At 43.8% G+C, this 24,498-nt stretch overlaps 1 protein-coding gene across 1 annotated transcript in view; it reads left to right on the forward strand.

The window, feature by feature from the left end:
* Positions 1 to 24,498, forward strand: part of pola1 (polymerase (DNA directed), alpha 1) — a 92,314-nt gene that overhangs the window by 2,162 nt on the left and 65,654 nt on the right. The window contains exons 3-26 of the mRNA XM_034109021.2: positions 316 to 412; positions 522 to 599; positions 4,872 to 4,987; positions 5,072 to 5,134; positions 5,964 to 6,056; positions 6,135 to 6,291; positions 8,419 to 8,578; positions 9,372 to 9,544; positions 9,842 to 9,954; positions 10,843 to 10,956; positions 11,035 to 11,109; positions 12,742 to 12,880; positions 13,230 to 13,384; positions 13,481 to 13,565; positions 13,879 to 13,940; positions 14,882 to 14,971; positions 15,062 to 15,178; positions 16,151 to 16,326; positions 16,737 to 16,866; positions 17,204 to 17,323; positions 22,586 to 22,670; positions 22,746 to 22,873; positions 23,050 to 23,199; positions 23,312 to 23,434. Of these exons, the coding sequence (XP_033964912.1) occupies positions 316 to 412; positions 522 to 599; positions 4,872 to 4,987; positions 5,072 to 5,134; positions 5,964 to 6,056; positions 6,135 to 6,291; positions 8,419 to 8,578; positions 9,372 to 9,544; positions 9,842 to 9,954; positions 10,843 to 10,956; positions 11,035 to 11,109; positions 12,742 to 12,880; positions 13,230 to 13,384; positions 13,481 to 13,565; positions 13,879 to 13,940; positions 14,882 to 14,971; positions 15,062 to 15,178; positions 16,151 to 16,326; positions 16,737 to 16,866; positions 17,204 to 17,323; positions 22,586 to 22,670; positions 22,746 to 22,873; positions 23,050 to 23,199; positions 23,312 to 23,434 (2,799 nt within the window). The remainder of the gene's footprint in view (positions 1 to 315; positions 413 to 521; positions 600 to 4,871; positions 4,988 to 5,071; positions 5,135 to 5,963; positions 6,057 to 6,134; positions 6,292 to 8,418; positions 8,579 to 9,371; positions 9,545 to 9,841; positions 9,955 to 10,842; positions 10,957 to 11,034; positions 11,110 to 12,741; positions 12,881 to 13,229; positions 13,385 to 13,480; positions 13,566 to 13,878; positions 13,941 to 14,881; positions 14,972 to 15,061; positions 15,179 to 16,150; positions 16,327 to 16,736; positions 16,867 to 17,203; positions 17,324 to 22,585; positions 22,671 to 22,745; positions 22,874 to 23,049; positions 23,200 to 23,311; positions 23,435 to 24,498) is intronic.

A 24,498-nucleotide genomic window follows, 5' to 3' on the forward strand; every position in this document is an offset into this window, starting at 1 on the left:
TCGTTTTCATTTCCAGGTGCATGTTTTCTTTATTAATGTGACTTTACATGATCGGAATCAGCTTTATTGGCCAACTACGTGCACATATAAGTCATAATACTCTCAGAATATGTACCTGCAAATACATATACATTACAGCAAAACACGTGTGGCAGGGTTATCTTTGACAAACAGTTTCAATTGTAATGCATTTTATGTAAAACTTTAATATTGTAAGAATGCGGATAGTTCTAGATTCTCTGCTGTTATCAAGCATTTAGAAATGATATCTCTTCTTCAGCCATACTAGGGTTAACAAGTCTTCATGTCTTCCAGGTGGAGAAGTTTTCCAGCGTGTACGAAGAGGTGGACGAGCAGCAGTACTCTGAGATGGTACGAGGACGACAAGAGGACGACTGGATTATTGATGACGGTGAGTCTCGCTCGCTTGTTTCCACCGTCAGAATATGCCTTGATATATGAAAAGATAACGTGTTTGAACTGAGTTGTTTTGGAGTTCTGATGCGAGAGTCTCTCCTCAGACGGGACGGGATACGTGGAGGACGGGAGAGAAATCTTCGACGATGATTTGGACGATGATGTAGTGGAAAACAACAAAGGTAAACGTTCATAATGATAATACATATCATACATAGCACACTTTAACCTGCTTTTGTGTCTCAGGGCGTCTTAACATTTATGAAACCATTAATGTTCCACGCTCTCTTAACGGGAAGGAACTCGGCTAACTGACGACACGAACCATTTTTACCGAAACAAAACACAAGTCTCACAAGAAGCGTCTCAATGAGCCCCGAGCGGGAAAATGCCATCGCACTTAGCACAGAACTCACAGCTTAAATCCCCTTATTACTTATCGTATCTGCACAAACAAGATATCGATGAGCAAGCTGACATTCCACGGATTCCAGAAATATTAGTATCATCACTGAGCGATGCGGACTCGCGACAGGGGAAGCAAAAACAGACATCACGACACGTAGCTTCACGGAGGAAGCTTCTTACCTTAGCTGTTGTTCAATGGCATCAAAACGATAAACACGCTGCTGAAGGTTAATCCAGTGGTTAATCCAGTGGTTAATCCAGTAGTTAATCCAGTGGTTAATCCAGTGGTTAATCCAGTGGTTAATCCAGTGGTTAATCCAGTAGTTAATCCAGTGGTTAATCCAGTGGTTAATCCAGTAGTTAATCCAGTGCTTAATCCAGTGCTTAATCCAGTGGTTAATCCAGTAGTTAATCCAGTAGTTAATCCAGTGCTTAATCCAGTGGTTAATCCAGTAGTTAATCCAGTGGTTAGTCCAGTGGTTAATCCAGTGGTTAATCCAGTGGTTAATCCAATGGTTAATCCAGTGGTTAATCCAGTGGTTAATCCAATGGTTAATCCAGTGGTTAATCCAGTGGTTAGTCCAGTGGTTAATCCAGTGGTTAATCCAGTGGTTAATCCAGTGGTTAATCCAATGGTTAATCCAGTGGTTAATCCAGTGGTTAATCCAGTGGTTAATCCAGTGGTTAATCCAATGGTTAATCCAGTGGTTAATCCAGTGCTTAATCCAGTGGTTAGTCCAGTGGTTAATCCAATGGTTAATCCAGTGGTTAATCCAGTGGTTAATCCAATGGTTAATCCAGTGGTTAATCCAGTGGTTAATCCAGTGGTTAATCCAGTGGTTAATCCAATGGTTAGTCCAGTGGTTAATCCAGTGCTTAATCCAGTGGTTAGTCCAGTGGTTAATCCAATGGTTAATCCAGTGGTTAATCCAGTGCTTAATCCAGTGCTTAATCCAGTGGTTAATCCAGTGGTTAGTCCAGTGGTTAGTCCAGTGGTTAGTCCAGTGGTTAGTCCAGTGGTTAGTCCAGTGGTTAATCCAGTGGTTAATCCAGTGGTTAGTCCAGTGGTTAGTCCAGTGGTTAATCCAGTGGTTAGTCCAGTGGTTAGTCCAGTGGTTAGTCCAGTGGTTAATCCAGTGGTTAATCCAGTGGTTAGTCCAGTGGTTAGTCCAGTGGTTAATCCAGTGGTTAGTCCAGTGGTTAGTCCAGTGGTTAGTCCAGTGGTTAATCCAGTGGTTAATCCAGTGGTTAGTCCAGTGGTTAATCCAGTGGTTAATCCAGTGGTTAGTCCAGTGGTTAATCCAGTAGTTAATCCAATGGTTAATCCAGTGCTTAATCCAGTGGTTAATCCAGTGGTTAGTCCAGTGGTTAGTCCAGTGGTTAATCCAGTGGTTAATCCAGTGGTTAGTCCAGTGGTTAATCCAGTAGTTAATCCAATGGTTAATCCAGTGCTTAATCCAGTGGTTAATCCAGTGGTTAATCCAGTGGTTAGTCCAGTGGTTAATCCAGTGGTTAATCCAGTGGTTAATCCAGTGGTTAATCCAGTGGTTAATCCAGTGGTTAGTCCAGTGGTTAATCCAGTGGTTAGTCCAGTGGTTAATCCAGTGGTTAATCCAGTGGTTAATCCAGTGGTTAGTCCAGTGGTTAATCCAGTGGTTAGTCCAGTGGTTAATCCAGTGGTTAATCCAGTGGTTAGTCCAGTGGTTAATCCAGTGGTTAATCCAGTGGTTAATCCAGTGGTTCCCAGCCTGGGGGAAAGATCGCAGGGCGGGCGCCAGGCCTCAGATGATTTGAGGCCAAATATCATATATACATGATACATGACATACATGATTGTCACTAAAAGCCTTGTCTCTACATTACAATAAAATATAATTGACTAATTAATTGTAATAAAAATTCAAGTTAGTATTAAAGGCATAACAAGACAGAAATTCTTTCTTTAATAGAAATGTTCCTTCTGCCCGTAAAGTGTCCAAACCGGGCTTGTCTGGATAAGCGCATGTTTAAAACACAGTCATTGTCCATGCCGGTTTCAGTTGGATTATTCGTCAGTCGCTCCGATCAGATCGGTCTCCTCCATTTTGTAGATTATTTACGATTTTTGAATCCACATAAACACATCGGCAAAATCCGGCTTACTTTGAGCGTGTGTTTCAAACAGTTTAATCCCTTTGTGAATTGTTTCCGCGCCGTCCTTTCATTTCTTCATACAGCGGGAATCCAAGTGAATTAATCCCGAGTCCAATAACCATCAAAGTCGCTCCAATAGTGCTCCTTGATTACGCTTTCATCCTCCTTTAACACAACACTTCACATTCATCCAGTTTGCGACAGCAGTTGTAGCATTTTGAGACTTTTAAACTTGAATTACCGCTGTTGAGCCCCCCCCCCCCCCCGTGTGTGTGTGGGGGGGGGGGGGGGCAACTTCCAACAGGAGTCATTTGGGGGGGCTCTTGGGAACCCCTGGGTTAATCCAATGTGTCTGTGTCACTTTGAAATGAGAATTCATCTTCACATTTACTAGTTTGAGCCTAGGGTTCAGTTTTCAGAGCATAACATTGCTTTCCACTGCGTGCGCATAGCTTTCACTTGTCAATGGTAACGTGTGTGTGTGTGTGTGTGTGTGTGTGTGTGTGTGTGTGTGTGTGTGTGTGTGTGTGTGTGTGTGTGTGTGTGTGTGTGTGTGTGTGTGTGTGTGTGTGTGTGTGTGTGTTGTGTGTGTGTGTGTGTGTGTGTGTGTGTGTGTGTGTGTGTGTGTGTGTGGAACTTCCTGAAAAACAGGCTCAGGGCTTAACAGGTTAAAAACAACGTCATCTCAAGGTGCTTCACGATGCTATGAAGAGAAAGTAAAATAAAAAAGTTGAAATATATAAAGTTATCTAAGTCATGGAATTTCAAAATGCTGATTCCAGAGCCTGGAAAACAATATTTTCCCCAAAGTTTTGGAAAAGTCATGGAAATGTAACTAAAGTTGCATCAAATATAATTTATATTTGATCTAATCGCCGTAATAGTAATACTATAATGATGATAAATGCTGTATCGTATCGTAATGAAACGTAAAATGGCTTTTAACTGACGAGGTGTTTTGCTGGTGAGAGATTTGAGTTGCTTTAGTAGAAGCTAGTAAGCTGTTTGTTTTAGAGGCTCGACATGTTTCAGATGCAGACCTTATTTTCCTGTTCCATGTTAAAATAAACCATTTTCAGTGGCACCGCTGAGAAAGAGTTATTTTATTGGTCATGGGAAATTAAGGAAAGGTCCTGAAGAAGTCATTGAGAATCCTTGGTGGAAAAGTGTATGAACCCTGGGTTAAGAGCATAAAAGGTTAGGATAAAAAAAAGTATGTGTACTGTGACGGCCCGTCCACACAGCAGCTTTTCAAACATCTTGAACATCTTGGAGCTGGGCGTGTCTGACAGCTTGGGGATTTTTTGCGACCAACAACCAATCACATGAATCTCCCGCCCCCAACATGCAAAGCAAAAAACCCCGGGGATTTTATGCGAGCAATATATATATATATAAACTCCCCAAACAGGCGAAACCCTACCAGTTTCCCCCCACTGTCTCTGCCACCTCCCTCCATGCTGGTTCCTCCGGTTTGTATCCGGTAATAGTTCTGGTCGTAAAGAACCGGGTGATTTGCTCCCGTAACTTCTCGTTTGGAATATGAGGAAATGAACTGCGGTCTGGTTCTCCCTGCTTACACGCGGTTTGATTGGCTAGCGCTTCTACTGCCAGATTTGCATAAACGTGTTTGATTGGCTGGCGCTTCCAGCTCAGCTTCAAAAGTTGAACATTGCTCAACTTTTGAATCCTGGAAATCCTGGAAATCTTCGCTTCGCTCCCCCACAATGCAGTTCGGCGAAAAGCGAGGCAAAGTGACGTCATCCCCATTCAAAGTCAATGGGCAGAGAAGCGTTGGAAGCGTTGGAAGATTCGTCTGAAGCTGCCGTGTGGACGTACCGTGAGAGTGGGGCGGTGTGCAGTAGATAGCTTTGTACCGGTAGTGATGTTTGTGTGAAATGCTTTGTCTGCAGGAAAGGCCGGTTCCAAAGGAGCGGCCTCAAAGAAGAATATGAAGAAACCTGTCGTCGCCAAGTCCAACACCATCAAGAGCCTCTTCATGAACAGCAACGTGAAGAGACCGGCGGAGGTGAGTTTTCTACGTCTGGGTCTTTTCTGGAAATAAACGTCTCCTGTCTTTGCATCGACCGTCTGATGATCGTCTGTCCCGCAGAAAGACGTGGATCTGTCCAAAGACGACCTGTTGGGAGACATCTTACAGGACCTGCACTCTGAGGTTGGTACCATAATCGCATAGAGCAGGGGTTTCAAAGTGTGGGAAGGTGAGCGCATCAGAACAGCCGCGCCCCCCCTCCCAATATTATTGTTGCTGTTGCTATAATGCAGGGGTATTCAATTCATTTCAAAGAGGTGTGTGTGTGTGTGTGTGTGTGTGTGTGTGTGTGTGTGTGTGTGTGTGTGTGTGTGTGTGTGTGTGTGTGTGTGTGTGTGTGTGTGTGTGTGTGTGTGTGTGTGTGTGTGTGTGTGTGTGTGTGTGTGTGTGTGTGTGTGTGTGTGTGTGTGTGTGTGTGTGTGTGTGTGGTGTGTGTGTGTGTGTGTGTGTGTGTGTGTGTGTGTGTGACTGTGTGAGACACTGTGACTGTGTGACTGTGAGTGAGACACTGTGACTGTGTGTGTGACTGTGAGTGAGACACTGTGTGTGTGTGTGTGTGTGTGTGTGTGTCTGTGACTGTGTGAGACACTGTGTGTGTGTGACTGTGTGTGTGTGTGTGAGACTGTGAGTGAGACACTGTGTGTGTGTGTGTGTGTGTGTGTGTGTGTGTGTGTGACTGTGTGTGTGTGGTGCTGATTCACTGACTGCACCGATTTGATTGGCTGAGCAGCGCCACCTCCTTAAAACATTAAACAATAACTTTTTAAAACCTTTTTATGTTTTAAACATTTTCTTAAAACATTTTCAACATCGTGGATGAATCCTAAGCTCCCGGCGACACGCCGAACGCCAACTGGTCTAGGCTGAACGCCAACACAATGAAACGCCAACTAACCACTTTAGAGACACTGCATTGTTTCCACTGGATTTCTCTCTCTCTCCGTCTCCCCAGAAACCGTCTCTTCTCACTCCTCCTCCGGGGATCGCTCTGAAGAAAAAGAAGTCCCTGGGACCCCCCAGGAACCCCTTTTCCATCAGGCAGAAGGTATCCGTGAGCTTCATCTGTACACTTCATCACGAGCCTCGTCACATTCTCCTCACCTATCTGTCTCTTCTGCACCAGGAGTCACCGTCGGCGAGCGGGCAGAAGGCGAAGGTCATCGTCAGACCGCCGCCCTCTGACCCGACCCCCCGACCTTCATCCCGCCTCCCCTCCTCTTCATCAGCTCCTCCCGTGAAGAAGCAGGGGGCGGCAGTGGAGAAGATGGAGGAAGAGCAAGGTGAGACAGACGGAGGGTTCGCATTCGAAACATTCCATTCCTTTCCCAAGGTGATGTCTTTAAATGTAAGTCCAACACCGAAAGCATTTCACTTCGTTGAGATTATATAATAGAAAAGCAGTGCATCCAAATGCTGCTGCGTCGTCTACCTGTACCACGTGCTATGACTTCCCTCTCTCATGCGTATTCCGTTAAGACCCACGGAGGGCTGCACGATATATGAACAGGAATTGAAGAAAAGACCGTTTTTTTTGTCCCAAACCATCCTGTCTTGAACTTTAATGATACAATTGGTATTTTTCCAACTATATTTAACCGGATGAAGGATTTTAGTCCCGGACGTCTGGATCTGAAGTTATCGGAGCAACGAGCTGAGCTAGCTCGGTTAGCAGCGCCGGACTGGAGAAACACATGAAACGACTTTATTCAGTGTTTTTACCTTTGATCTCCGGGTCCGGTTGCTTTGGAGATTTGATTGTGATTGGTGGTTTGCTGACAGAGCCTGCATGTCACTCACTCAAGAACCCCCGACATGAGATCCGCGCGAGTTTTCCTTTTGTAGCAAGCAGCAAAATAATTGTAACATGACGTGTTTGAGTTAATTTGCCTCCTTAATATCGCACGCAAAAAAAAAAAAAAAGCAGCCCTAGACCCACGCCTACTCTGCCTCTGATTGGCTAACCCTAACCCACAACATCTCGCTCCTCGTGCCCAAACCTAACCAATCAGAGTCACTCCTGCCCAAACCTAACCAATCAGAGTCACTCCTGCCCAAACCTAACCAATCAGAGTCACTCCTGCCCAAACCTAACCAATCAGAGTAGGGCCGGGAATACACCTGGGGAACAAAATCAAGCTTGTTCACTGTTCTCGTAAAGGCGAGTGGATTTATGGCAGGCAGTGAACCGACAATAAAAAGAACGACTCTCACCAAGTACGACTCGGTTCCCTTCGTTCGTACCAAAGAGCCGTTCAAAAGAATCGTATCATTCGTGAACGTAACATCACTAATTAAGATAGCTGTCCACTTATCTCTGCTGGGTTGCAGTCAAAATCAGCTGCTAACATCTATCCCTTGACCTCTGAGTGAAAGGTCACGGGGTTAAGGGATAGTGGATAGGAGAATTCAAAAGGACTTAGGAAAGAGACTGCGGTACTTTAGAGAATCGACTGCACTTTCACTATCCCACGTGTTTATGATGCGCCAGCGGACGTCCTGAATGTGCTGCTGTGGGGTAACTATGGAAACCACAGTTTTCTATACAGCGGACTACAACATGGATGTTCAATAAGAACGAGGGACTACTGTGAACTCATCTAGAGACTCTGCACCGTGCTCTGATGCTGCTGCTTTGCTTTATGAACGTGGACAACAGAGAAACAGATTCTTCAGGACCAAAGCTGGAATTTAAACTTATGCTCGTCACCCTCTCCCTCCGGTCCACATTAATACCAATGATCCCAATACGTATGATTGTATGAACTAAAGATCTTAAAATCAATACAGATGTATTTATTATAAACGTTAGTCCTTAACATCTATCACTGTGTGTATCACCATTCAAACATCTTTTAGAAGTTGAACAAACCCCACACAGCTCAGTAAAGACTGAAATGTTGACTTTATTTGATAATTTCAGTAAAAACTAACGTTCATATTTCTATTTTTGATTATAATACTGATGAACGTTCAGAACAAAGCACCTTGGCAACTTACCACCTACGTTTTAAAATGCTTAATAAGCACTGAAACTTTCATGATATCATTTCTCGGTCATAATCGGTTGTTTCCGTGAACGGCCGACTGTTGAGTGACGGCAAATTCTGCGGCTGCAATGCATTGTGGGGCAGCATTTTCTCCTCTCCTGTCGGTTAGGGAGGTCCAGCGGTTCCTAAGCTAAAGGAGGTTATAAAGGAAGTTTGAAACCTCCTTTCCTTTCATGTAGAGAATTGGAACGGCTCTTATCACGGCTGCCACTGAGGGACTTCCGGGTAATTTCTCTCCGTTAGGAAGGTTCCTAAGCTGAACGGACTATTCCACTTCAGCCCAGCTCTATATGCAACTAGCCTTTTCTTGATCCTAGCAACAAGCATACACTCACCTCTTTGTGACGATGTGTTTCTCAGCGGACGACGCTCTGGGGTTCGATGAGGTGGACTTTGACGAGCCGATGGAGGTCGGACTTGAGGACGAGAAGCCTGCGGTTAAAGATGATCCCGAGCCTCGGTCTGAAGCTGCAGAAGTGAAGGTGGAGCCGAAAGCAGAGCCTCAGGATCCTGTCTTAGTGTAAGTCGGCTTTGTTTGCTCCTACAGCTTCAGGAAATATAGGTGTGTCCTGCTTCAATCCTAGAATGCACTTCGTAGACTTCTTGCTCTATTTTAATTTACATTTTTGTATTTTATTATATCTGTGGGAGGAGCTCGGGTCAGAAGAATGTCATTGCCATTTCTACTCTGTAGCTTATGAGCATATGTCAAGAACAACTTTATTGTCAGTCTGTCAGTTTGTGAGAGATTTGATTTTTAAAACAAATGTTATTTGCATTTGTTTTAAACATACCCTGCAAAAGAGTCGGAACAAACCTAATGCACACAATCAAATAAATAAACAGATTTTCATGACTACCAAATAAATATCATTTGAAAACCCCATTTGAAAGCGTTTTACCCATTTAAACGCAGACAGACAGACAGACAGATCGAAATACCGTTTCCCACAATCCTGAATACAAAACCAAATATATATAAAATATGTACACACCTCAGGGTTTCCGCTAGGATTTTTTCGGTTTTGAATTTACCGGTTTTAAATACATTTTACCAGCTAAAAACCCGGTAATTACCGGCTAACGGAAACCCTGATACACCTACACAATCAAAAGACACATGTTTATATAATAAAAGCACAACAATCAATATATACAAAAACAACAGTCACTTCAATATCTTTGAGAATGTACATTAGTGTAAGACTGTCCATAGCAGCGTTAAAAAACACACCGGGCCAACCTGTTGAGACCTGGCAAGTTGCCATAGAAGCTTCAGTTTTAGCGTCTTTCTTCTCCTCCTCCTCCTCCAGGTCCAGCAGGGCGGGCAGCTCGTGGGGTCAGCAGGAGGAAGGAGGGGTCAGCGAGGCTCAAGTGGAGGTGCAGGTCGACTCCAGCAAACTCCCGTTGGTGGAGGGAGCGGACGGGGAGCAGGTTTTCCGCTTCTATTGGTTGGACGCCTTCGAAGACGCCTACAACCAACCAGGTAAAGCATCCTGACACTACTTTTCCATCCGCTTACCCAGAAGCCTTTTAACTTGTTTTAGCACCTAGCGTATTTACAATGTTGTTTTTAATCTCTTGTATGCATGTGTTTTATGAATCTGTTATTCCATTGCGTTTATTTACCGTGTTCCTTTCTCTCGCTGAGTGTTAATGATGCCGTGAAGCACTTTGAATCGCCTCTGTGTCTGAAAATGTGCGATATAAGTACCGTAGCTTACCGTTATGATGTAAAGTGAAGTTCTGGAGCACTGCCTGACATTTGACCTCCTTGGCCCAGGTGTGGTGTACCTGTTTGGAAAAGTGTGGATTGAGTCTGCTGCGTCTCACGTCAGCTGCTGCGTCTCCGTGAAGAACATCGAGAGGACCATGTACCTCCTGCCGAGGGAATATGTACGTTTCACGCTCTCTCATTCCCGCCAACATGTTATGGAAACCATACTTTGTGTTCCGCTTTTTATACAGTTACAAACATCACTTGTAGCAAAACAGATTTGCTCTTATTTCTGTGTTACAAGGTGTGGTAACATGTCTAAATGATACTTACTTATATACTTATAATGAAGAGTTGGTTGAAAGTTCTGATGTTCAATATTGTAAATAGTTAGATTTTCCAGTTTCTTATATTTATATAAATAGTTGGTTGAAAAAAACATATTTATAATAAATTGTTGGTTGAAAGAAAAGGTTGAATGCTCAATTTGTATTTGTACACATCGCATGAACCTTGGAATTTGTATTTGTACACATCACATGAACCTTGGTATGTAATATGAAGTCAGTATTCAGTCCTGATGTATCTCAGTCCCTGCTGTGGTGAAAGTAGCGTGATAAACACCGGTTTTACTCAAAATTCGAATTACATTTTTTTCATTTTAGACATGAATTACACATTTATATACAGTGTAATTCAAATATTTCACTGCTTTTGTGATCCTAAGACTTTGGTAACCAAATCTAAAACACCAAAACATTTCGATCACATGAGAAAATGTGTGTTTTCACAAGAGTTTTGAAGATTTTCCGAAAATCGGATGTAACATTTTAAGCTTTTGAGCTACTTATCTCATCACACAGTGCTCTAAGGTGAGTAATTTGCATATACAGCAATACCAGAGATTGTCCTGAACATTTTGATATTGAACACATGGGGTGCCATGTTAGAAGAAATACATTTAAAAGGGGATTTAAGAAAACATCAAAAATTGGAGAAAATACCCTGAGACTCCAGGTGTCGTAATCAGTCTTCAATCAATGTTTTGTTTGTGTTTTCATCAACAGAAAGTGAACACGAAGAGCGGGGAGGTGTCCGACTCTCCCGTGGGGATGATGGACGTCTATCAGGAGTTTAACGAGCTCTCTGAGAAGTTCAGGATCATGAAATTCAAATCCAAGGTGGGCGCTAACCCGGCTCACACACTGTAGAGATGTGTGAGGTTTGACGTGTGCGTAACTCTGGCTTGTTTTCTGCAGAAAGTGGAGAAGAGCTACGCCTTTGAGATCCCTGACATCCCCTCTCAGAGCGAGTACCTGGAAGTCAGATATTCTGTGAGTGGACGCACCTCATCTTGTGGTTTTAGGTCCAGGCTGTGTTTTGGAAGACATTTGAGGACATTTCACCGGTTGCAATGAAATGGTAGACATTTGCAACGAGGGAACAGTATACATTGAAACTCTCCCCTTCTCATTGTCCTCTTTTTTTCCTGATATGCATCTTATACAATGTTCACATTTTTGCGAACTCCTGGAAAAATTCCAATCCAGGACAAGTTCAGCTCATATCCGATGTGATGCTAAATTGCGAAGAGAATAGTTTATGGCTCAATCGTGGAAGCTAACAGCGAAGACACCATTTTTGACAATTTACAGGTCGCAAATTACTCCAAACTACTCGCATGTAGTTTTTACGATATTGATGAAACGCTGTATACACATTGCTCTTATGATTGCACACATATTTCAAATTGCCTTCCATTAGCCCCGCCCCCCAGGAAGTCGGCCATTTTGAAAAATGTGCGTTTTTCATGCATTTTAAGCACATTTTTGCGAACTCCTCCTAGGGGAATAATCGGAAAAAATCCAATCCAGGACAAGTTCAGCGCATATACAATATGATGCTACTTTGCAGAGGAATAGTCGTTCGCTCGAACGGGGAGCTCGTAGGCTAACGGAGAATGTACAATTTTTGACCATTTATATGTCAGATACTACCTTAAAGGTCACCTATCATGCTATTTTTAGGCAATAGCATAGGTTTCAGATATATAAAAATATATAAAAAACATGCCTATGAAGTGTTTTGCTCAAAATACCAAACAGATCACCCGTTCTAGCCACGCCTCATATCCCTCTGTTTCACTTCCTGTTTCAAAAGTGCTGATTCGGGTATAAAGCTTTAATAAATTGATAAAAGAGGAGGGGGCGGAGCTTATGCGGGACCCGGCAGCTACCGTCTAAATTAAATGCTGCCGTGATGAAACGCCATATCATGGATTATCAAGGCTCTGAAACAGTCTGGAGCTCAAAGGCTTTCTCTCTTGCCGGTTACACTACAAGGTGAGTTCCTTTCTACTTCCTGCTTCTTCACACACATGCTCTCCAGCACAGGTTAGCTCGGAGTGTTAGCGATGCTAATGTAAACACCGACCATATTACGTCTGATAGCAACTTTCTGATTGGGTCGTGGGTCCACATTTCAGATATTACGTCATATCGGACGCAAATCTGGATCAGCTCCGTTGTTCCCCGTTTTTAGAGATTTGGGTACGGAGGAAAAGAGAGAGGGTTTTATTTCCTGACGCTGCGTGAGTCGCCGGGGACACATGTTGATGTATACAAGACATCAGAAAGTGCGTTTTGCATGGTAGGTCCCCTTTAAGTGAATAACAGAAGGGATGTTTCGTGACTGAGGCATCTTTGACATAGTGAGGTGTAATAACAGTCACACAAACAATACATTACAATATGTTGGTAATTGGACCAAGCAACCTTGTTCTTGTGGTGATAGAACTGGTTATCAGATCATCCGTAGTTTGTTGAAAAGGCAATTTGTTCCATTCTGTATATGTTATTAACTTTATCTATCCATTCTTCACTTGTGGGGGAATCAGGAAGCAAGGTGCAGGCCTTTTTGTTGTTATAACTTGTGTTTATCTCATGAGGTCTTCTTTGTCTCTGCAGGCCGAGTTCCCCGCGCTGCCGTTGGACCTGAAGGGGGCGACCTTCTCTCACACCTTTGGCACCAACATCTCCAGTCTGGAGCACTTCCTCCTCAGCCGGAAGATAAAAGGCCCGTGCTGGCTCGACATCAAGACACCACGTAAGTCACTTGGTCCTACTTTTAGAATACGTCCTTTGGGTTTTAGGGTTACATCCATGAGCTTAAAGCTTTTTGGTGCATTTCTGTTTATTCTGCGCACATACTTCACAACATGTGTACATCTAAAGAAACGTACTGCTTTAATCCATATTTTTTTACATTTAGCCTAATGAGTTCTATAGATTTAAAGGAACTTCATGTAAAGGCTAAATCAATTTATCCAATTAACTTGTGTTTGAGGATTTTACATGTCTAGTATTTGAAAAACTGATTTGACACCTTGCATTTAGTTTTTTGGATATTTCTAAACATATATTTTGGTGTGTGTGTGTGTGTGCGTGTGTGTTAGAGCTGATGAGCCAGCCGGTCAGCTGGTGTAAAGTGGAGGCTCTCGCTGTGAGGACGGATCTCGTCTCGGTGGTCAAAGACCTGTCGCCGCCCCCCATCACCGTCATGTCCATCAGCCTGAAGACCATCCAGAACCCAAAGACACACCACAACGAGGTCAGGAGGGTTTCCTGTTGTTATTCATGTTGTTGTTGTTGTTGTTGTTGTTGTTGTTGCAATGCTCAGATTCCTGATGGTGATTTCTCTCTGCAGATCGTGTCTCTGGCGGCTCTCGTCCACTGTGAGTTCCAGATGGATAAAGCTCCTCCTCAACCTCCGTACCAGACACACTTCTGTGGTGAGTCTGTGTGTGTGTGTGTGTGTGTGTGTGTGTGTGTGTGTGTGTGTGTGTGTGTGTGTGTGTGTGTGTGTGTGTGTGTGTGTCTGTGTGTCTGTGTGTCTGTCTGTCTGTCTGTCTGTCTGAGCAGCAAAACAAATCAAATCAAATATCTGAGACCAATCGTCTATTGTCCATGCATACTATCCACATGTTTCAGTGTAACACATGGCTGCAATATCACTTTAAACTTATTTGACCACAGAATGTCTGAAAGATGGTAACATTCACAATTCCCTGCATCTGTTTAATGAATGTCTTCTTGTTTCTGCAGTGGTCAGTAAACCGGTTGACTGTATCTTCCCCTACGACTTCCAAGATGCCGTGAAGAAAAAGGTAAGGAAAATAATGTATTGATAAATTATTATTAAAGGAGAATTATTAAACCTCTTTCAAGATGTTAAAGGGTCAGGAAACAACCAGCAGGACTGAACAATACAATCACCTATTCTACAATCAGCAATTCAATTAAAAGTTTCTACCGTCCAAAAAGTTTTTATTTTAGACTTGATGGAGAATATATTTGCCTTGAAACTTTCTTCAATGTATGTGAACGACTTCAAAGATGCCGTGAGGAAAAAGGTGAGAAAACTGCTATTAACCACAAAGTGAACTTTTTTCATGTGTGAGTTTAATAATAATAATAATAATATATTTAATTTATATAGCGCTTCTCATCTGCCAAGACAAATCTCGAAGTGCTTCACAACAAGGGATACTGATACGCTTTTGAGAGATTAAACAAATAATTGTAATGATAAGAAATCAAAATATAAAATAGAGTACAAAAATAAAAGTCGGAGATAGCAATAAAAATGGCAGTACTCCAGGTGTACCGTGCTCAAAGTTTATTCGAAGGCCTGCCGAAAGAAGAGGGTCTTAAGGCCGGTTTTGAAGACCTCGGTGGAAGGGGCAGATCTCAGCTGATCTGGGAGGGAGTTCCAGAGGCGCGGGGCGAATGAGCAGAAGGCTCGGTCTCCCATTGTTCGGAGACGTGTGCAGTTTAATACCAAGACGTTACTACAGGAAGGCAGTGAGTTAAGTTTTCACAAAAAGTAGATTATATTAGACTTAATGGAATATGTCATAGGTTTTTTCATTGTATGTGACACACACATTTTGAAGTAAACGGTTACTTTTTGTAATTATTGAGTGTTCTTGTATTTGAACGTGTTATTTTATACCTCGGGACTGTGAGAAGCAGTAATTCGATCTTTCCGTGTACAAACATATTTTGAGATTGACAATAAAGTTGCCTTTGACTCGTCCTTTGTCAGGACGGTAAAGTGGAGATCGCTGCCACAGAGCGGACTCTGCTCGGCTTCTTCCTCGCCAAGATGCACAAAATCGACCCCGATGTCCTGGTGGTGAGTACGAGATGCTGGACTGATTCTATGCGCTTGTATCCTGAGTCGTGGTACATTTGAGCATGCTTTGTCGTTATTCTCTTCCTGCAGGGTCACGACATCTTTGGCTTCGACCTGGAAGTGATTCTGCAGAGGATCAACGTCTGCAAGGTGCCCCACTGGTCTAAGATCGGACGCCTCAGGAGATCGAATATGCCCAAACTAGGGGTGAGAAGAATGAGAGCTCCTTGGGAAAGTCAGAATAGAGAACCGCCGGGACGCGTCCTAAAACCGCCGGGACGCGTCCGGACACCCGGAAGTAAACTCCTTCCGGTTCCTTCCTCAGAAACGCAATGCAAGTTCTCCATAGGGTTTTGGAACATAGCTCGATATAGGTCTGTGGTTGAAACACATTCAAGAGACGGATCACGTTTTGTTCAGCCGGATAATCTCCACATGTCTATCCTACTTTTATAATTTTCGAATCATAAATCTAGTCGCTAGAAGCAAAATGCTAACGCTATGCTATAAAGGAGCTACAGCTTCAACGTCACGCCGACTTCAGATCCATATTCAAACTACAGATTCTAGATGGAACGAGTTGAAGCGTTTGAACAGTCTGCAGGAGGCAGGGACTTTCTTTCAAGCTGAACAGAAACTAACTTAGAGGAGTGTTCACGTGTTCGGCGTAATGACGTAAAACGGCCTGGACGACTTCTGTAGTCCTGTTCAGCCGCTCGGTAACAACCATCGTTTTTCAGACACGTAAACTCTTCAGAAATCACCAGCGCGGTCACTGCGGATGGATTTAATGTCGTAGAACAAAACGTGATCGGTCTCTTTAATTTGTGTCAAACACTTATTTGGAGCTATTTTCCAAAACCCTACGGAGAAATTGCTTTTTATCGAAGGAACCGGACGTGGTAAAAATGCTAACTTACAATTTAATTTTTGGGTTTTGAGAAAAAAGTCAGAATTCTGAAATTTTGATATTTTCAGAAAAGCCAACATTTCAGAAAAAGTGTTTTGTCATGACAGGATGTGTGATTACCTACAAGAACCGGTATTCCTCCATCTTGTGACTGCGTGACTCCCTCTCTCGGATGTGAAGGACACTGATCAGGAACTAGCTGATGCTCTGTCTGTGACGACTGCTTCATATATCACATCGTTCATCATTTAACTTTGCTGCACTGGCAGGGTCGCGGCTCCTTTGCAGAGAAGAGCGCCACCTGTGGGCGTCTGGTGTGTGACGTGGAGATCTCAGCGAAGGAGCTGATTCGCTGTAAGAGTTACCACCTGACTGAACTGGCTGCTCAGGTGCTGAAGACGGAGCGAGCCACCATCCCTCAGGAAGACATCAAGAACCTCTACAGGTGTGTATGTCCTTGAAGGGTCCTTCCAACCTGAGCTGCCCCTGATTTCATTCAGAATGAACCGCTGCTTACATCTCCTCACGTTGCACCGGCTTAGCCTCTCCGCTTTGGCTGCACGACATACTGTTTTCTTATCATCTTTCTTTGTCAACTTCCCGATAAATACATGGCAAAAACTGTGAATTTCCCGTAAGGATTTGTGGTTTAGGTAATAGATAGAAAATTGCACTATTAAATCTATCGTTATGTCAAAGATAACAAACGTTCAATTCTGTTTCGCATGTACGCAGCAACAGAAAAAAGTTACTGAACATGTTTTCAATAACTCCTTTGATCAACGTGGACTCAAAAAGTATTATGTGTGTGTGTGTGTGTGTGTGTGTGTGTGTGTGTGTGTGTGTGTGTGTCAGTGACTCTCCGCACCTGCTCTACCTGCTGGAGTTGACCTGGATGGACGCTAAGCTGATCCTTCAGATGATGTGTGAGCTCAACGTGCTGCCGCTCGCCCTGCAGATCACCAACATCGCTGGGAACGTCATGGTACAACACCTGTCCCTCTTTCGCCTCAGTTAGATCTGCAAAAAGCCACTCTGGGTGTGAGCAGAGCTCGTCTGACCGGATCACTCGGATCCAACTGAAAATACGTTAAAAATGCACCTTACAATTGGCTGAAACTCAAATATCTGCAGCACCGACATGAAAAACCTTTTGAGCACTAGAAACAGATATTGACTTAAATTCCTTAAATTCCTTACATTCCTTAAATTCCAGGAAGTCGCTCATTGAACAGCCGAAGTACAAAAAGCATCTGCAGACTGTTTACCTTTTGTCTGAAGGTTATGTTGTTTTGTAAACACCTTATATCTTCCCCTCTCAGTCCCGTACTCTGATGGGCGGTCGCGCCGAGAGAAACGAGTTCCTGCTGCTTCACGCCTTCCACGACAAAAACTACATCGTCCCCGACAAACTGTCCTTCAAGAAGACTCAGATGGAAATGGTGTAGAAGACGCACACCACACACACGCACGCACGCACACGCACACGCACACACACACCATGTATACATCACTTTCTTTTCAAAGTCATGGAAAAGTTGAAACATAAATGTGGGATACGGTGTGTTTTTGAGTAGCGGACACATGTGACAGAGGTTGGATGATCGGTTTCTCTTTGTCCCTGTGTCCCAGGGGGAGGGAGAAGAAGACGGGGGGGAAAGGAAGAGGAAGAAGAAGGCAGCGTATGCCGGAGGTCTGGTGGCTGGATCCTAAAGTTGGTAAGTGTTTCATTTTTTGTTTAAAGTCCTCATCTCTGTGCACATTTCTAAAACCTCTCTTCTCTCTCTCTGCAGGTTTCTACGACAAGTTTGTTCTGCTGCTGGACTTCAACAGTCTGTACCCCTCCATCATCCAGGAGTTCAACATCTGCTTCACCACCGTGCAGAGGGAGGCGTACAACGCAAAGAAGAAGAACAACGAGGTGTGTGTGTGTGTGTGTGTGTGTGTGTTAATTGTAGGAGTGTGTGTAGCTAAATAGACGCAACCTGCTCTAAAGATTGCTCAGGTTCTGAGGTGTGACGAGCCTTTTTTTTTAACTTCCTCACGTAAATGCCCAACTAAACTTCCATCTCTTGTTTCCACGGTAACAGGAGGACGGGTCGGATGACATTCCCGAAGTTCCCGATCAGAGCCTGGAGATGGGAATCCTGCCCAAAGAAATCAGGAAGCTGGTGGAGCGACGAAAACAAGTCAAACAGCTGATGAAGCAGCAGGACCTCAACTCGGACCTCTACCTGCAGGTACACACACAATGCGCTGCTGACAAGAGAGCCTTGCAACACACACGGGTAACCTCAACTGCAGTTTGAGAGAACAGAGCTATTCTAATGTCCCGCTGTCTGTCTCTCCGTCAGTATGATTCCGTCAGAAGGCTCTGAAGCTAACGGCTAACAGCATGTACGGCTGCCTGGGCTTCAGCTTCAGCCGCTTCTACGCCAAACCCCCGCTGCCCTCAGTCACAACACAAGGGGAGAGAGGTGAGTCTCACACACACACAAACACCACACACACACACACACCACACACACACACACACACACACACACACCACACACACACACACACACACACACACACACTGTATGAGACTGATGGCCTTATGAAACACACACAGATTTAGCTGTCACAGAGATGGGTCTATTAAGTAAAGTACCCGTGGTACCGTCTTTTATCGGCACTGGAGACATGTACAAAATATATGTATTATTGCTACACAAACATTATATTGCAGTTTTAGTGTCGCCAACTCCGGTTTCTAAGACGCAGGAAATCGTGCAAAATGTGTCTTTTTTAGTATTTTCGATCGTTCCGATCCATGCGAGATCTCTCTCTCCCGCCTGTGTGCGAGGAAGTTCACACACCAGCTGCTACATGCAGCAACACACACACATGGCGGAGTGAACGCGCTGCGAGGTGTGGTTAAACTTTACCCGTCTCGATGTGGACAATGCTCGTTACCTAAAGCGCTATAAGAGTTTAGCGGTGAGGGCGCACGAGCAATTTGTCTAAACATTTAGCAAAAGTGCTCCACGTCCAGACGGAGGAAGCACCGGGTTCGACTGTCTCTTAGCAGCTCTGCGCCCCGTCCAGAGGAACGTTTCCACGTCAGGAAACACGGAGTTAACTCAATTATACTCAATTATACAAACATTAATGATTAGAGGAGTTATTATTTTGTTAAAGTTTCAAGCTGTTCTGTTATCACATTATTTAATACGATTGTGTTAAAACACTGTTGTTTCTTTTGATGTGAAATATTATGTATTTAATTTAAATAAAAGCAATGTTAGTTTTGTTCACAATTTGTTTAGTTAGTTTACCTTGTTTTTTTCTCCAAAGAACCGATGAAAGAACCGTTAAAAGACCGGATTGATAAGCGCTATGAGAAAACTGCTATTAACCACAAAGTGAACTTTTTTCATGTGTGAGTTTAATATAATAATAATAATATATTTAATTTATATAGCGCTTCTCATCTGCCAAGACAAATCTCGAAGTGCTTCACAACAAGGGATACTGATACGCTTTTGAGAGATTAAACAAATAATTGTAATGATAAGAAATCAAAATATAAAATAGAGTACAAAAATAAAAGTCGGAGATAGCAATAAAAATGGCAGTACTCCAGGTGTACCGTGCTCAAAGTTTATTCGAAGGCCTGCCGAAAGAAGAGGGTCTTAAGGCCGGTTTTGAAGACCTCGGTGGAAGGGGCAGATCTCAGCTGATCTGGGAGGGAGTTCCAGAGGCGCGGGGCGAATGAGCAGAAGGCTCGGTCTCCCATTGTTCGGAGACGTGTGCAGTTTAATACCAAGACGTTACTACAGGAAGGCAGTGAGTTAAGTTTTCACAAAAAGTAGATTATATTAGACTTAATGGAATATGTCATAGGTTTTTTCATTGTATGTGACACACATTTTGAAGTAAACGGTTACTTTTTGTAATTATTGAGTGTTCTTGTATTTGAACGTGTTATTTTATACCTCGGGACTGTGAGAAGCAGTAATTCGATCTTTCCGTGTACAAACATATTTTGAGATTGACAATAAAGTTGCCTTTGACTCGTCCTTTGTCAGGACGGTAAAGTGGAGATCGCTGCCACAGAGCGGACTCTGCTCGGCTTCTTCCTCGCCAAGATGCACAAAATCGACCCCGATGTCCTGGTGGTGAGTACGAGATGCTGGACTGATTCTATGCGCTTGTATCCTGAGTCGTGGTACATTTGAGCATGCTTTGTCGTTATTCTCTTCCTGCAGGGTCACGACATCTTTGGCTTCGACCTGGAAGTGATTCTGCAGAGGATCAACGTCTGCAAGGTGCCCCACTGGTCTAAGATCGGACGCCTCAGGAGATCGAATATGCCCAAACTAGGGGTGAGAAGAATGAGAGCTCCTTGGGAAAGTCAGAATAGAGAACCGCCGGGACGCGTCCTAAAACCGCCGGGACGCGTCCGGACACCCGGAAGTAAACTCCTTCCTGTTCCTTCCTCAGAAACGCAATGCAAGTTCTCCATAGGGTTTTGGAACATAGCTCGATATAGGTCTGTGGTTGAAACACATTCAAGAGAGGATCACGTTTTGTTCAGCCGGAATAATCTCCACATGTCTATCCTACTTTTATAATTTCGAATCATAAATCTAGTCGCTAGAAGCAAAATGCTAACGCTATGCTATAAAGGAGCTACAGCTTCAACGTCACGCCGACTCAGATCCATATCAAACTACAGATGTCTAGATGGAACGAGGTTGAAGCGTTTTGAAACAGTCTGCAGGAGGCAGGGACTTGCTTTCAAGACAGAACAGAAACTAACTTAGAGGAGTGTTTACGTGTTCGGCGTAATGACGTAAAACGGCCTGGACGACTTCTGTAAGTCCTGTTCAGCCGCTCGGTAACAACCATCGTTTTTCAGACACGTAAACTCTTCAGAAATCACCAGCGCGGTCACTGCGGATGGATTTAATGTCGTAGAACAAAACGTGATCGGTCTCTTTAATTTGTGTCAAACACTTATTTGGAGCTATTTTCCAAAACCCTACGGAGAAATTGCTTTTTATCGAAGGAACCGGACGTGGTAAAAATGCTAACTTACAATTTAATTTTTGGGTTTTGAGAAAAAAGTCAGAATTCTGAAATTTTGATATTTTCAGAAAAGCCAACATTTCAGAAAAAGTGTTTTGTCATGACAGGATGTGTGATTACCTACAAGAACCGGTATTCCTCCATCTTGTGACTGCGTGACTCCCTCTCTCGGATGTGAAGGACACTGATCAGGAACTAGCTGATGCTCTGTCTGTGACGACTGCTTCATATATCACATCGTTCATCATTTAACTTTGCTGCACTGGCAGGGTCGCGGCTCCTTTGCAGAGAAGAGCGCCACCTGTGGGCGTCTGGTGTGTGACGTGGAGATCTCAGCGAAGGAGCTGATTCGCTGTAAGAGTTACCACCTGACTGAACTGGCTGCTCAGGTGCTGAAGACGGAGCGAGCCACCATCCCTCAGGAAGACATCAAGAACCTCTACAGGTGTGTATGTCCTTGAAGGGTCCTTCCAACCTGAGCTGCCCCTGATTTCATTCAGAATGAACCGCTGCTTACATCTCCTCACGTTGCACCGGCTTAGCCTCTCCGCTTTGGCTGCACGACATACTGTTTTCTTATCATCTTTCTTTGTCAACTTCCCGATAAATACATGGCAAAAACTGTGAATTTCCCGTAAGGATTTGTGGTTTAGGTAATAGATAGAAAATTGCACTATTAAATCTATCGTTATGTCAAAGATAACAAACGTTCAATTCTGTTTCGCATGTACGCAGCAACAGAAAAAGTTACTGAACATGTTTTCAATAACTCCTTTGATCAACGTGGACTCAAAAAGTATTATGTGTGTGTGTGTGTGTGTGTGTGTGTGTGTGTGTGTGTGGTGTGTGTCAGTGACTCTCCGCACCTGCTCTACCTGCTGGAGTTGACCTGGATGGACGCTAAGCTGATCCTTCAGATGATGTGTGAGCTCAACGTGCTGCCCGCTCGCCCTGCAGATCACCAACATCGCTGGGAACGTCATGGTACAACACCTGTCCCTCTTTCGCCTCAGTTAGATCTGCAAAAAGCCACTCTGAGTGTGAGCAGAGCTCGTCTGACCAGATCACTCGGATCCAACTGAAAATACGTTAAAAATGCACCTTACAATTGGCTGAAACTCAAATATCTGCAGCACCGACATGAAAAACCTTTTGAGCACTAGAAACAGATATTGACTTAAATTCCTTAAATTCCTTACATTCCTTAAATTCCAGGAAGTCGCTCATTGAACAGCCGAAGTACAAAAAGCATCTGCAGACTGTTTACCTTTTGTCTGAAGGTTATGTTGTTTTGTAACACCTTATATCTTCCCCTCTCAGTCCCGTACTCTGATGGGCGGTCGCGCCGAGAGAAACGAGTTCCTGCTGCTTCACGCCTTCCACGACAAAAACTACATCGTCCCCGACAAACTGTCCTTCAAGAAGACTCAGATGGAAATGGTGAAGACGCACACACACACACACACACGCACGCACGCACACGCACACGCACACACACACCATGTATACATCACTTTCTTTTCAAAGTCATGGAAAAGTGAAACATAAATGTGGGATACGGTGTTTTGAGTAGAGGACACATGTGACAGATGTTGGATGATCGGTTTCTCTTTGTCCCTGTGTCCCAGGGGGAGGGAGAAGAAGACGGGGGGAAAGGGAAGAGGAAGAAGAAGGCAGCGTATGCCGGAGGTCTGGTGCTGGATCCTAAAGTTGGTAAGTGTTTCATTTTTTGTTTAAAGTCCTCATCTCTGTGCACATTTCTAAAACCTCTCTTCTCTCTCTCTGCAGGTTTCTACGACAAGTTTGTTCTGCTGCTGGACTTCAACAGTCTGTACCCCTCCATCATCCAGGAGTTCAACATCTGCTTCACCACCGTGCAGAGGGAGGCGTACAACGCAAAGAAGAAGAACAACGAGGTGTGTGTGTGTGTGTGTGTGTGTGTGTGTGTTAATTGTAGGAGTGTGTGTGTAGCTAAATAGACGCAACCTGCTCTAAAGATTGCTCAGGTTCTGAGGTGTGACGAGCCTTTTTTTTTAACTTCCTCACGTAAAATGCCCAACTAAACTTCCATCTCTTGTTTCCCCGGTAACAGGAGGACGGGTCGGATGACATTCCCGAAGTTCCCGATCAGAGCCTGGAGATGGGAATCCTGCCCAAAGAAATCAGGAAGCTGGTGGAGCGACGAAAACAAGTCAAACAGCTGATGAAGCAGCAGGACCTCAACTCGGACCTCTACCTGCAGGTACACACACAATGCGCTGCTGACAAGAGAGCCTTGCAACACACACGGGTAACCTCAACTGCAGTTTGAGAGAACGAGCTATTCTAATGTCCGCTGTCTGTCTCTCCGTCAGTATGATATCCGTCAGAAGGCTCTGAAGCTAACGGCTAACAGCATGTACGGCTGCCTGGGCTTCAGCTTCAGCCGCTTCTACGCCAAACCCCTCGCTGCCCTCGTCACACACAAGGGGAGAGAGGTGAGTCTCACACACACACACACACACACACACACACACACACACACACACACACACACACACACACACACACACACACACACACACCACACACACACACACACACACACACACTGTATGAGACTGATGCCTTATGAACACACACAGATTTAGCTGTCACTAGAGATGGGTATTATTAAAGACCGTGGTACCGTCTTTTTATCGGCACTGGAGACATGTACAAAATATATGTATTATTGCTACACAAACATTATATTGCAGTTTTAGTGTCGCCAACTCCGTTTCTAAGACGCAGAAATCGTGCAAAATGTGTCTTTTTAGTATTTTCGATCTTTCCGATCCAGGCGAGATCTCTCTCTCCCGCCTGTGTGCGAGGAAGTTCACACACGCAGCTGCTACATGCAGCAACACACACACATGGCGGAGTGAACGCGCTGCGAGGTGTGGTTAAACTTTACCCGTCTCGATGTGGACAATGCTCGTTACCTAAAGCGCTATAAGAGTTTAGCGTGTGAGGGCGCACGAGCAATTTGTCTAAACATTTAGCAAAAGTGCTCCACGTCCAGACGGAGGAATGCACCGGGTTCGACTGTCTCTCTAGCAGCTCTGCAGCCCCGTCCACGAGGAACGTTTCCACGTCAGGAAACACGGAGTTAACTCAATTATACTCAATTATACAAACATTAATGATTAGAGGAGTTATTTATTTTGTTAAAGTTTCAGCTGTTCTGTTATCACATTATTTAATACGATTTGTTAAAACACTGTTGTTTCTTTTGATGTGAAATATTATGTATTTAATTTAAATAAAAAGCAATGTTAGTTTTGTTCACAATTTGTTTAGTTAGTTTACCTTGTTTTTTTCTCCAAAAGAACCGATGAAAGAACCGTTAAAAGACCGGATTGATAAGCGCTATCGATAAAAGTAGTAACCGTTAAAACCTTAACGATACCCCTCCCTAGCTGTCACACAGATAATGCACGTCTTAAAAAACTGAACTAAAACAAGCTTATTACAGTACAAACTTTGACTACAATTTAATTTTTGGGATTAATTGATTGGT

This window comes from Pseudochaenichthys georgianus, chromosome 20 (genome assembly GCF_902827115.2).
Source record: "Pseudochaenichthys georgianus chromosome 20, fPseGeo1.2, whole genome shotgun sequence".
Lineage (NCBI taxonomy): Eukaryota > Metazoa > Chordata > Actinopteri > Perciformes > Channichthyidae > Pseudochaenichthys > Pseudochaenichthys georgianus.